Source organism: Anguilla rostrata, chromosome 16 (genome assembly GCF_018555375.3).
Source record: "Anguilla rostrata isolate EN2019 chromosome 16, ASM1855537v3, whole genome shotgun sequence".
NCBI lineage: Eukaryota > Metazoa > Chordata > Actinopteri > Anguilliformes > Anguillidae > Anguilla > Anguilla rostrata.
Genome location: NC_057948.1, coordinates 18,713,617 through 18,726,386, shown reverse-complemented (window position 1 = coordinate 18,726,386; position 12,770 = coordinate 18,713,617). Strand labels below are relative to the sequence as shown.

Genomic DNA, 12,770 nt, shown 5'->3' with positions numbered 1-12,770 from the left:
CAAAGCCCTTATTCTTATGTGTTCAGGGGAATATACTTTCGACCTCTGAAGGACAGACAAGTACCTCTGATCGTAAAGAACACAATAAAACCACTTTGTGTTCACGAGAAAAAGAACTAACATATCTGGGGCACAATCAGTACACACACACAGCTGATAATGAAAATATTTCTGCATGAATGCATCTGCTTTTTTTGGCTGACCAGTCAGACGTTTGAACAGGGACTCGACACCTGACCCTTAAGGGGAGGCACGATAGGTGAATAGGTGAAAACATTCCTTTCCCGTAATCAGAATGACATTTTATATTTTGAATGTGGACACAAATTCATTCTTTGTATTACATTTTTTTTAAAACATATGTAAATTAGCACAGGAATAATTGAAAAACTCAAATTTGCATATTAGGCAAAAAAATTAAGCTCAGTAATTCAGCAGTTTTTCAAAATGATTTTATTGATAATTGCTTATTTTTCTGCACAAAATATGCAATCAAATAGAAATCACAATATATATTTATGTATAAAATTTTCTTAAAATGTAAGTAAATGACCCACTATCTTGGTTAAGCGCCACAATGTAAAATTTAGTAGCTATATCTATAAGTTGCTAAAAACAAAATTGTGCAGGAAATATGCAATTTAGAGAAAATGGACACGCGGTAAATTTAATGAAGATCACTTTGGATTCAACGTGGTCATCTTCAAATGACATCAGACACATGTATTCTTTGCACCTGTGGTGCCTCCCCTCAAGCGCCTTTTCCCAGAACAAGACAATGCGGCAGTGACACACCAACGCGTCATCAGTACAAATACGCGCAACATCGTTTAGAACGGGGCAGTGGAATTTAGGCAAAGCCGAAGAGCAAGCAGAAACCTGGGCTCTGCCGGCGGGGGGGCGAGGCGAACACTTGTTACGGCGCGCTTCTGTTTGACCGCCCGCTTTAACATTTCTCACCGACTGTCAACAGACCGAAGAACGCAGGGTAAACACCGCTGTCCACATACAACCGCGATCTGTTAGCACAGCAAACGCGCGCTTGACAGAGTCTTAAAGAAATCCTTTCAGCACAAACAGAGCCCGTCTTCTTGAGCTGAATAAACAAGGGGACGTGAAAAATGAACGAACCTGACCACGCGGTCCACAAATGGCCCCGTTTAGGAGGGCCCTCCCTGACAGCGGGGCGGGTGCAGCACAGAGAGGCCCGGTCCCCCGTTCACAAGTGCGGTTCCCTGAACGGGAGACCGTACCAATGCTTCCTCCTGCATGCCATGTTTAGCTACAGGCACTAGCCAATGCATAACGAAACATACTGCTTACTCTTAGGTTCATTTCTACTTAGCAAACCCAATCACTCACACCCCATCCCCCCCCCCCCCCCCCAATTCCCCTCCAAGGAACAACACAGTCTTCTTGAATGATATTTATTCACAGCTGTATATCTTCAGTGGGAATAATGCAGAGCAGAAGTCTAAGAACTAAGTATCACCATATACAAGCGGATACAAAACTGTAATAAAAGTGCACAAAATGTTAAGCTGCTGCACTTTACAACCTTTGGGGAAGAACAGAGAATCTGTGGCATAAGTTAAGAAGAAATCAGAGGACAAATCAACAGAACATTGGGTGGAACTACTTCCTGAGATTAACTAAGGTGCAAGTAACACCTAGTCACCGGGTTTGGTAGGATGACCCAAAGATACATACATCATTGCAGGGCCCAGTGACAGTGTTCATGCTCACTACACCCTTCTGCTGTGGTTTATTTCCACATCTGTCGGCTTTTTATCATTTAAAAAAATAAAATCAGGCTCCGTTTAGACACAACACTTAAATAGTCATAAATACTGAGGATTTCCAGGGAACGGTATTTAGTGTCCTTTAAATCCTAACAAATGCCTTGATTGTCTAAGAAGCCCATGTATAGACAACAGAAAAGTGGAAATTGGCTTAATTTTATCGGGACTACAGATTGGTATATTAAAAAGTTATATAGGCAGCAGCTAGATTACAAAGTAGTCAACCGACAGTCACTCCTTTTTTTGTAGAATAAAGACAGATTGGCATACAACTGTCTTTTTTATGTCAATGTAACAAATATAGAGGCCCACAGAAAACCTATTATCAATTAATACAATATAATATATAAAAGATGAAGTTTGAAGCTCAAGGTGAAGGAGAGTAGTGTGGGGGGAAAAATCATTTTACGCTATTGCACAAAAGCGAAGTGTACGTTCGACAGCAAAGTGCACACCCAATAGGCTCACGCTGCTCTGCGTCCATCGTGGCAGCACAGCTACTGATCGGAGGGCTTTCTGCGTCTGTGAGGCAAGAAAAGACGACCCATTACTCCATTTTTACTTCTAATTTCAGCTTAATATTTGGCGTTGGTTCAACTGAACACAGGTTTGGGTGGACTGGCTTTCGCTTTCAATGAGCATCGTAAATTACTGCAAGCATGTAATGGCATCAGAAAACTCCGCTAACATCACAAAACAAATACATTTTAGTATGCATGTAAAGGGCTCGTCTTTTTGAGTAGAGTCCAGCTGTGACCTGGGGCCGAGCTTAACAATTCATAGCCAGAGCCATAATCATCATTTAGTGTGATCATTAGGGACCGGGACACGGTGCGTTCAAAGCGACATTTACACACACCAGTGAGGTGCAGCTTTAAGGAGGACAGAATGAGAGCTTACTTCTGATAGCCAGGCTGCTGGTACACTGGTCCTGCAGGCCTCATCTGGATGGCCACAGAGCACTAGAAACGCACAGCAGCGTCAGGACGCAAACAGCCTCAACTTATGCTGAGATCAGGCGCCGTCAAACTTCCTGCTTTAACCATACTGCACTAATACCTGGCTGACATTTTCTAAATGTCCATCACAGACCTTTTAAGGAGGTCAAGTAAGGGCGACGATGCGAACATTTTGGAGCGCAGATCAATAACAGATATTTTCTCGGCCGTACTGGCCGATGCCAGCCAGGCACCTTACTGTTTTACATCAGAGCAGAAACAAGCTGCAGCCAAGTTTCCACATTCATAGGATAGCAGACATCTTATGAAAGGGAAAAAAACAGTTGTGTCTATAAATAATTCATTTGAAATTGTTTACTTTATTATTAAGCAGAGACCATAAGTCTAGAGCTAACATTTGAATAACTTTGCTTGTGTCGACAGTTGGTAAAAATTCTAAATTTGAATGGAGTTCACATGACTAAGATTAGGTTAGTTTTTAAATGACACTTCGATTTTAACTTACAGCTTTAGCAGGATATTATGCAATTTTATTTATTTATTTTTTTTTAAAGAAGAAAAACAAGACATTCCAGCTGCTTAAAAAAAAGCAAGGATAAACTTCGCCAGAGTGAAGAATTTGGATTGTACAATGAGGAGCAAAAGCAAATAAGACACTTACTCTGGTCTCCACGTTTCCCTCCTGCTGCGAAGGGCTGCTTTCAGATGACCTCCTCTTTCTACTTCATGGGATCAAAAAATAAAAAAATTAAGAACAATGAACAAACATTTCCACCAAAAACAGATATTTCAATTTTCCACAGAAGCATGAGGATTTGTTCCTTATAGCCTATAACTGATTTGGGCCCATCCTCCACGTCAAGTTACACGTCATTTTAGTTTAGGAACTTTAACTTTGTACATCTGTGCATGCCACTGTTGGAACCACTGACAGGAGTGCACAGCAGTGGTGGCAGCCAATCACAGCGCAGCTGAGCTGGCGGAGACTGACCTGGGGGCCGTGGGGCACTGCTGCCTCAGCGTTTCAATATCGGTGAACTCCACCGCCTGGCCTCCGCTCCGCGTTTTGTACACTTCGCCCTGGAAGAATGAGAACGCTTCACATCAAACATTTACTCACTTTACCCACAAGCAGCACAAAACAACCCAGATCAAACCAGCATCTCTCACAAAACGCCTCACAGCTCACAATTTCAAATGCTGACAAAAGGTTTTCTACATCGTGGGGGGGGGAAAAAAGCCAAGAGTTTTGAAAGTGGTTTTTTTTGGTTGTTTTTTTTTATTTTTATTTTTACCTTGAAGAGTTTTGAAAGTGTTTTTTGTTGTTTTGTTGTTTTTTTACCTTGAAGAGTTTTGTCTGAACCTCCCCGTCGGACGCCACCTCCTGGTGAGTCAGCACGTACTTGTCGCATTTGGACAGCACGTTCTCGTTGGGCACGGACACCGTAATGGCATTGGGAATGTGAGGCTGCATGACCGTGTCTAACTCCAGACCGTTCGCCGGTTTGTGAGCTACCCATTTCTCCCCACCCGCCGAGCGCGAGCGTCTGTGCAGCTGCCGAACCGGCAGCCCGGTCTGCTCAATTAAACAGTAAAGCAAACAAAAAAACAAAAACAAACAAAATGCATGGAATTATCAAGGGCCCCAGAAAACCACCCCAGCTAGCACTACAAATGCATGCTTCTTATCATAACCAAGCTAATTAAAATGGGGAATGCACACAGTGATTGAAGTTTAAATTAAGTTTGCCCAACTGGTTTTATAAAAAATAAAAAATCCAGAGCATTAATGAAATGACCATCAGCCCCTCACTGCCTTTAAAGCTCTAAAAGCTGGATGTTAACAGGAGTCTTAAAGCTTCTCAGAATTTCAAGGGCTGGTAGTCAGACATTGCAGCATGCACAAAAAAAGACACAAAGATCAGAGATTTCAGGTTTTTTCCAATAAAAATTCATTCATTGCCAACATTCACATGAAATAGACACCAAATCCAAAGCTGATTTGGAGAGGTTTGAGAGGTCAAGGACATGGTGCAGAACAGCATGAGCATTGATCTTTAAAAGCCATGCGGATTATCACGCTTCAAAACAAACAGGATTACTTGATCAGGGTTATTTTAACATGCAGAAGCAAAGTAATTGGACAAAAAAAAATATAGAAAACAAGACAAGCTCATGCAAACGAATGATTGTCATACTTTACTTCACATTTCAGTTTAACTCATTTTCACGGGTAAACAATTTCACGGAGTACCGCCGGGGCTCGATAAGAAGCCTTTATCTGGTGAAGCTGAATGACACAGAACGGACTGACAAGACTAGAACACCATTCAAAGTAAAACGAGTATAAAGACATCAAAACTAATTGCGAAGGCAAAACATCTTAATATGAACAATTTTCTCATAGCATAAAAAAAACGTATTCTCAATTTAAGTGCTGTGGGGTCAAACAGAAAAAAAATAAAAAAAAAAAAAAACTTCAAACCGTCCGACTTCAAGGAATAAAGCTTAACTAATGTGCAGGTAGAAATTTAAAAGGTTTTTTACATGCAAAAAAAAAAAAAAAAAAAAACATAAAAAGGTGCCGTTGGCCACTTGTAAGCACATCCAAACTGCGTTTTTAAAGAGTTTAAAAGTTGGCTCAGCTACCTATACTGCACCTACAGCGGAGTACGCCAAACACTGACCCTTTCACCAAACTGCAGGTCCGTATCACAGGGCTGAACAGGGACATGGTGCTCCCCAGTCCAGGACCTGTCTCTGCTCCTCTCTCTGCTCGGCTCACAGACCCTGCCCTCGCACGCAGCGGCCCACTGTCTAGCCTGTCTGCGGTCTCTCTGCTCCCACTCCGAAATACTGGAGGCTACGGACGGGGCGCCCTGCCTGACTGGGGCGCGGCAACACGCAGGGGCCTGCAGACAACGCCCGAGTTAGTGCATGCACCAGCGCAGACAGACAGACAGATGGACCCAGGAAGACATCCATGCACCACCGTTTGTTAACAGAGTACACAATTAATGAACACAAGCATTATGAGGAGCACCCGATGCCCGCTCTCTGTATTAGGACCTCATGAATGAAAATGAAACGGCCATGCAGACGGACGGCTGCGGGCGGCGGGTTCGAACGCACGGGGGCGTTCTAGAAGAGCACGTCGGCGTAACCTACGGGCACGGGAGAGGGCGAGGCCGATCTCTTCAGGGGCCCCCGGTCCTTCTGCCGGGACGGGCGCTGGGGCTTCTCCTGGTCGGGCCAGTCGCTCTTGGTCTCCGTGACGATGGCCGTCAGCTGCTTGAGCTTCTCGTCCTTCACCCACAGCCTGTTCTGCATCTCCAGCTGCTTGGCGTTCACCCGCCGTTCCTGCGCGCAGCGGGGGGGAGCAGAGGCCCCGTTAGCAGAAAACACCTCCTTACAGCAGCGGGTCAAAAACTCACAACCTACTGAGTAGAGACATGCATGCATACCGGTGTTCATTCTTTCATTCAGTTATGAACTCCATAATCACACTAAACACTGTTACATACAGTCTTACACTGGTCACTGCAGACACAGTTATGACATAATGGTTCCATGTGTGAAGACGTGTAGCTACCCAAAGGCCCGTGAATGGGCGTGTTTAGGTGCAGACGGGGCGCTCACGCATTCTTTCTCCCACTTGTGCTTGGTGTCGGAGACCACGCCCTGCAGCCGCGCCTCCATGCGCCTCTTATCGGACATCTCCCTCTGCAGCTTCATGTCCCGGCTCTCCAGCTCCTGCTGCAGCGTGCGCTTGTCCTCCTCGTAGATGTTGGTGGTTTTCTGCAGGATGTCGATCTGCACACAGGCGCGGTGGTTAAGGGGGGGGCGAGGCGGGCACACGGAAGCAGGAGGGCGACGGGGGAGGGGGGGAGACGGAGGGGATCACCTTGTACTCCAGCATTTTGACCTTCTTCTCCAGACGATCCACCTCAGCCTTCTGGGAGGAGATGACGCTGTCCTTCTGTCCCAGCTTCCCTCTCTGCTCTTGGATGAAATTCTCCTTGGAGACGAGGCTGCCGTCAAAATCCTTCAGCATCGATTTCAGCATGTTGGCTGTGCAAGTAAAAAAGTAAATAACTATTATATTTAGAAAATGAATATCCCGCAGTCAAAATGAAAGGCAGTGCCACACAGCGCACATTCAGAGCACGTTTGCATGAACAGACAAGGCCCTTTTCTTACCGGCTTTGTTGTACTCCTCCACCATCATTTTGCGGATGCTGTACCTCTTCTCCAGCACCTGGATGAGGCGGGGCAGGGTGTGGTCGTCCGTGGGGTCGGTGATCTCGCAGGGGGGCAGCGGGGGGAAGCTGTGCATGAGTTGAGTGAGGACTGAGGGGTGTTCTGTGGGACAGAGAGCACAGTCTCATGGTCAAACTAGACATTGCCCTCTCAAATTCATGTAAACACTTTTCTTGGGGGGGGGGGGACAGCACGGGCGTACAGAGCAGCAGCAGAAATAAGGGCGTGCCGTGTCTACCTCCGTTCACAGGGCCGCCCCGCTCCTGCAGTTGCCGAGTCAGCTCCTCCTTGAAGGCCTGGTTGCGGTGCCGGCGGCCCGCAGTGAAGCCGCATATGGGCCGGTCCTCCGGCCGCGCCACCTCCACCTCCTGGGTCATCTCTGCAAAGCGCATCACCAGCTGCGCAGGACACACCGCCGCGCGATCAGAGCACGCCCAGATACCGACACAGGCACCGGCACGCACAGACACCGTCGCACTTTCAGAACACACAGGCACCGGCACGCACAGACACCGTCGCACTTTCAGAACACACAGGCACCGGCACACACAGGCACCGGCACACGCACAGACACCGGCACACGTTCAGAACACACAGGCACCGGCGCACACACCCAGGCACCGGCACAGGGGCTGTCAAGGTCAGCCGCGCCAAGAAACCCGGCACTTCAAAGCACCACCGCTGAAAAGCTTTCATTTAACAACTTCCACGCACTTGATTTTGAGTGTTACGATTCTGAGAGCTTTCAAGGATTTAAAGAGTGTGGGAGCTCTCAAAACATAGCCACAGTTTTGAAGAGAATAAAAACTGAGGAACCATCTCTGATTACACACACATTAAGGAGATTTGCTAAGGGCACTCCTGCCAATAACAATGCATTTCATAAACCGGGGGGGCGGGGTCAATTTGCCCTTAAGTGGTGAACCCAAAGACCTACATCCCCAATAAATTTTCTGTTCATTTTTAAACAAAAAGCAATACCTAAGCAAATCGTAAGGACAGAACCATACCACAGTAGATAACATTTCAATTTTCTAAAGTGTTTTTTAGCCAATGAACAAATTAAGCTTCAGGGTTATAACTGAAAACAATAAATACTATTAAAATATGAGTTTCAAACGTCTCACCAAGGTTTCTTCATAGTCGTCTGCTTTTGGGTTCACACATACGACCATGCGAACCTTGCCTTCCCCATCAAAATAATTCTTGAACAGATGAGTAATTTTAGAGTCTCTGTATGGAACCATCTGTGGGAATTTGGGAAGGGAAGAAAAAAGAGATTAGATTTTAAAAATGCACTCCCAGTAAAACCCATTTAAGATTACACTTAGTCTATTAATATTCATTTTATAGTTGCCAACCTTGTTTGTACCGCACATCTGATTCTCACGAAGGACCTCGATGCATGTGCGCAGTGTCATCAGGGATTGATTGATGTTGCCTAGGGTGGAGGGTGCCAGAAGTTAATTTCCCAGGATGCCACGGCTCTGCTAAACAGGAGAGGGAACTGCGGCCCACCTGCTTCTCGGAGGCGACTGCCCTGGGCCTGGGTCCTGCTGGTGCGCTCGCTCCCCGCCAGGTCCACCAGGCACAGCTGGCTCACGTTCACCTGGTCCTTATCCTTCAATAAAGCACAGCGCTCGTCACCATTCTGAACAGTAACAGTAACAGTCCTACGTCCTCAGCTGGCACAGCTTGTACTAGCACCGCAGAGGCTGTGGGTACAGTATATGAACACACTGCATGTCGCTATACATAAGCCTGTGCTCTGAAGTGCGCAGACGTGCGCGCGCACACACACACACACACACGTGAGAGACTAGTGCGCGGAGGGACTGGAACCCTCCCTTCCAGGGCGACTACAGGCAATTTATGCACTGCCCAGCAGAGCTTCCAGCGAGAACTCTGGCACAGACTGTATTCGATACCAAACGGTGAGTCAAACACTCGCAGCTACAGCCAGGGCTGCCAGCGGCTATAAAACAGTCCGTTTGCAATAGGGCAGCAGATGCAGTCAAAAGGCCGGCGAGCCTCCGCACCACCCTTCACACGACCTTTACCTGAAGGATATTGTCCCCGTCGGCGTCCAGGGGAGCCTGCGCCAGCTTTATGATGAAAACGCTGTGCGAGCGGCTGGACTCGCGGTTCAGCTGGGTGTTGGCAATCCTCCGTTTCTTCTGACCTGGGACATCACCGTTAAAAAAGGGGTGGGTGAGCTGGCTAATGTTTCCTATGCACATTTCAAGGAATACTGGCCGGACCAAGAGCATCTTCATATTAAAACACCAGCTTACCTCGCCAGAAAACCTCAAAGGCCTCTTCTGTTGACTTGACCTCAACCTCTGTGCACCCAGCAACGTACATATTGTGATTCTGGTCCTCACGCAGGATTTTAGACTGTGGTGGTCTGAAAGAACAGTGCGCAGGCATGATAACCAGCTCCAGATTTTTTTTAAAGAAATGGCTCACTTTGTGGGGTTTTTATCATTTCCATTTTAGTCTAAGTTTTCAGTTGGCTCACAGTTTGCGTGTGAGGAATGATATTTTACATATTTATGGAATTTTCTGATGAACTTCCAAATTTACAATAGCTGGCATGGGTGTGTGTGGCATAAGAAAAACACTAAAGTAACTCCAAAATAGCCTGTATGGCAATATTCTGCCTCCAGAGGTTGTATAGATTTGTATTACCTAATTGTTCTTCAAAGAATTATTGAAGAACAATTATTGTTTTTGGCTGCAACCATTTCCTATGGTCCATGCAACCTGAGACCAAGGCTCAAAGAAGCACAGGCTTGACATAAAAACAGATATTTACATTTGTAATAGAAGAAATACTGTAAAACGAATCTGTTCATATGCACAGCCTTTGAAAACAAAGTTGCTGTATGAGTTAATTTGTAGTTACTTGAAGAGTATTTTCACAAAACCTCAGAATGTCCCATACCAGCCAAAGCAAAGCCAGCTGCTTGCCAAACTTCTGCAAGTATGTAAAATATCCTTTATTGTTCATGAAAACAAATCAGAACCCATCCAATTTTAACAGTTTGAACAGCATGCTACAAAAGAACAGTTGGTTAATTGCGTACATTTGTGAATTCAGCTCAACAGAATTGTCTTGCAAAAGCACCTTGGATACATGTATTATCATGCAATGACTCATGACACAATGGCACCATGCACAAGGCACAAGACAACAACCTGGGCAACTACAGCAAAGACCACTGCAGTCCAATGATGTGTTAATTAATTGTAAATGAAAGGATGCTTTCATATTCACACTGAAAAACCTACCTTTTCTAAACTTTAAGAGCACAACATTGCAAACACACACATTTGTCACCCAGGACAGAACTCATTTGGTGTACTGTAAGCTTCATCCCAGTATAAGCAGGACTTACTTTGGCTTGATGGGGTCAAATTGGACCTCTTCCAGGAGATCATAGATATAGTTATTGTAGATTTCTATGTAAGACACAAAAACACTGTAGCTGCTGTCCTCGTCTACTCCCTCAGCCCTGCACGCCTCCTGTGGGTTGATCATGTCAGCAAACTCCGGGTCAAGCCTTTGCCTGAAAATGTGTTGGGAATAGATTAAATAAAACATCTTAAAAATAAACCAATTTTTCCCCCCGCATTTGAAACACCCCTTTTCAAATACAGAGGAACAGCTTGCACACACGCATGCACGCTGCTCCGTCGTTTCACTCTGCAATCCCCCAGCAGAAGCACTGCAGTTACAGCACCACAGGGCAGGACACTAACCTGGAGGAGGGAGTTTTTGGCACAGACTGCTGGCTCTCTCTCTTCTGTCTGTCCAGTAGAGCATCAACCTGATTTTGGACCTCCATGCCATTTTTATCGTCGGGCTTGAACACCTGGATATGCACACGGATAAACCTTAAAGATCATGTGGGGTGGGCTAAGAAACTATGACAAGCTGTAGATGGGGCAGAAGGTTTTTCTTACAAATCTCTTGGCCTGGTAAGGGCCTATGCTGTTAAACAGCATGTCTAGAGAGCGAGGCAGAAGCCCACCCTGCCCTGCAGAGCCCGTCATGGTGAAGGTTTTGCCACTGCCCGTGACACCATAAGTGAACAGCAAACCTACAACCACAACAAACAAAATTACTTTCAATCACAATAACGGTTTAAAATCAAGGCACTAAAACATATACACATTCATGTTCATAAACTTGTCACTATTACAAACGTTCAGCTGTAAAGTTTAGGACGTAATTTAATTGCCTTTACCATTTTTACAGCGAAGGAGGTCATCAACAAGTGGTTTAGCCACATCCTCAAACAACTCGATTTGGGATGTTTTCAGGCCAAACACTTTCTTGAATGTGTACTGAGTCTATGAATGAACAAAGAAAAAAGGCAATATTTCAAATGAAAACGCAAGCTTTCAGTCGTTTCGTACAAGGCTAGCTAGTTTGTTAATCTGCTGACAAACGTCTACCTCTTTAAATTCTCCATTGCGGTTGGCTTTGAGACCATCGGGTGCGTGTAGCTGAATGGTGCTGCTGCTGATAACTTCGATACAGCACTCTCCATCCTCGGTGCTAAGCGGTCGAACACGGCAGTACACCTGTACAGAAACAACCGTGCGTGACATTACAGAACTACACAACCCAGGAGCAAGCCACAACGGCATGTGAACTGAAACGATTTAGCAAGCTAGCCACTAAGTTTCATAACAACAACAACAACAACAACAAAAAAAAAAAACATGTTGCCGATTACATCGTTCATTTCACGGGTGAGTTAATGATGCATTTGGCACACATATTTGCAAAGTAAAAAAAATAATAATAAAAACGCACAACCACGTATCTGGTGACAACATAGGCCTAACTTAACGAGCTACGAATTGTCGTTAGCGTGTACTTACGCCAACAGGGTCTTTTTGATTGCTGGACGGTTTCTTCGGGGCAGGTTTTCGTGGATGTTTTGGTCTCCTGTACAATCAATTAGCCCATACATTTTATTTACAACAAAGCAGACTGCTGGTAAGCCAAATATAGATGTAGCGTTACCTAACTAGCTACAGTTGGCAGGCAAAGTTGATTGACCTTGTTCTGTGAAACGTTGTTTGTTAGCTAGCTAGTTGCTACCTGGAATGTTTTCTGCAGCTAACAAATGGTAGCTCATAAAATATCTATCCACCGGCTAACATTCCTGTTTGGTTGTTTAGTTAACCAACTAATGGTATATGATACTGCGATCATGTTAAGTTAACGACGACCACCAACAATTAACACTAACAAGCAAGCTAACTTTGGTGGCTAGAAAAACCTATTACCTAGCTCAACAGCATAGCGATTACCACAGTACACAAAAAAATAAGTAGCAGCCTACGGGGTGGAAAAAAACTATTTAATATCGTGTATATGTATAAATATTCAGTTATCTAACTAACATTTACAGTATTTTAACATTATACTCACATAGGCCTACTCATTTTCAACTGTTGTGTTGTTTTGCTAACGCAAATCCTATTTCCCCCGGCTCTTTTCTTCCTTTTAGTTCAAATCTTCCCTCCGCCTTTAGTATGACTAGTTTTTCAAATCACGCCAATCACCGAGCAGAAAGCTTCTGGTTGATTTACATGTCCCGCCCACATGACGTAGGGACGCTCCCCGCACTTTTCCGTAGAAAGTACGTAGGGAAGAACGGTGTAGGCTATGCTAATTTTAGTCTGATTGTAATTCACCGGGGCATTTAATAGACATGTGCTGAAACTT

General features: G+C 45.1%; 1 protein-coding gene across 5 annotated transcripts; it reads right to left on the bottom strand.

Moving 5' to 3' along the window:
• Positions 1 to 1,413: 1,413 nt before the first annotated feature.
• On the bottom strand, positions 1,414 to 12,618 carry kif23 (kinesin family member 23). Of its 5 annotated transcripts, none has more exons than XM_064312643.1 (22): positions 12,474 to 12,617; positions 11,918 to 11,984; positions 11,486 to 11,614; positions 11,275 to 11,380; positions 10,991 to 11,127; positions 10,787 to 10,899; positions 10,423 to 10,593; positions 9,316 to 9,428; positions 9,082 to 9,203; positions 8,540 to 8,642; positions 8,383 to 8,462; positions 8,149 to 8,268; positions 7,260 to 7,419; positions 6,962 to 7,123; positions 6,666 to 6,832; positions 6,401 to 6,574; positions 5,930 to 6,121; positions 4,104 to 4,337; positions 3,753 to 3,841; positions 3,423 to 3,483; positions 2,703 to 2,764; positions 1,414 to 2,324 (listed from the first exon to the last, which is right to left on the bottom strand). In XM_064312643.1, the coding sequence occupies exons 1-22, from the start codon at positions 12,485 to 12,487 to the stop codon at positions 2,300 to 2,302; spliced, it is 2,601 nt and encodes an 866-aa protein (XP_064168713.1). In that variant the 5' UTR covers positions 12,488 to 12,617; the 3' UTR covers positions 1,414 to 2,299. The 5 variants fall into 5 exon arrangements, with proteins under 5 accessions (XP_064168713.1, XP_064168714.1, XP_064168716.1 ...); XM_064312644.1 differs by having other exon boundaries at positions 3,423 to 3,480; XM_064312646.1 differs by lacking the exon at positions 4,104 to 4,337.
• Positions 12,619 to 12,770: the final 152 nt, after the last annotated feature.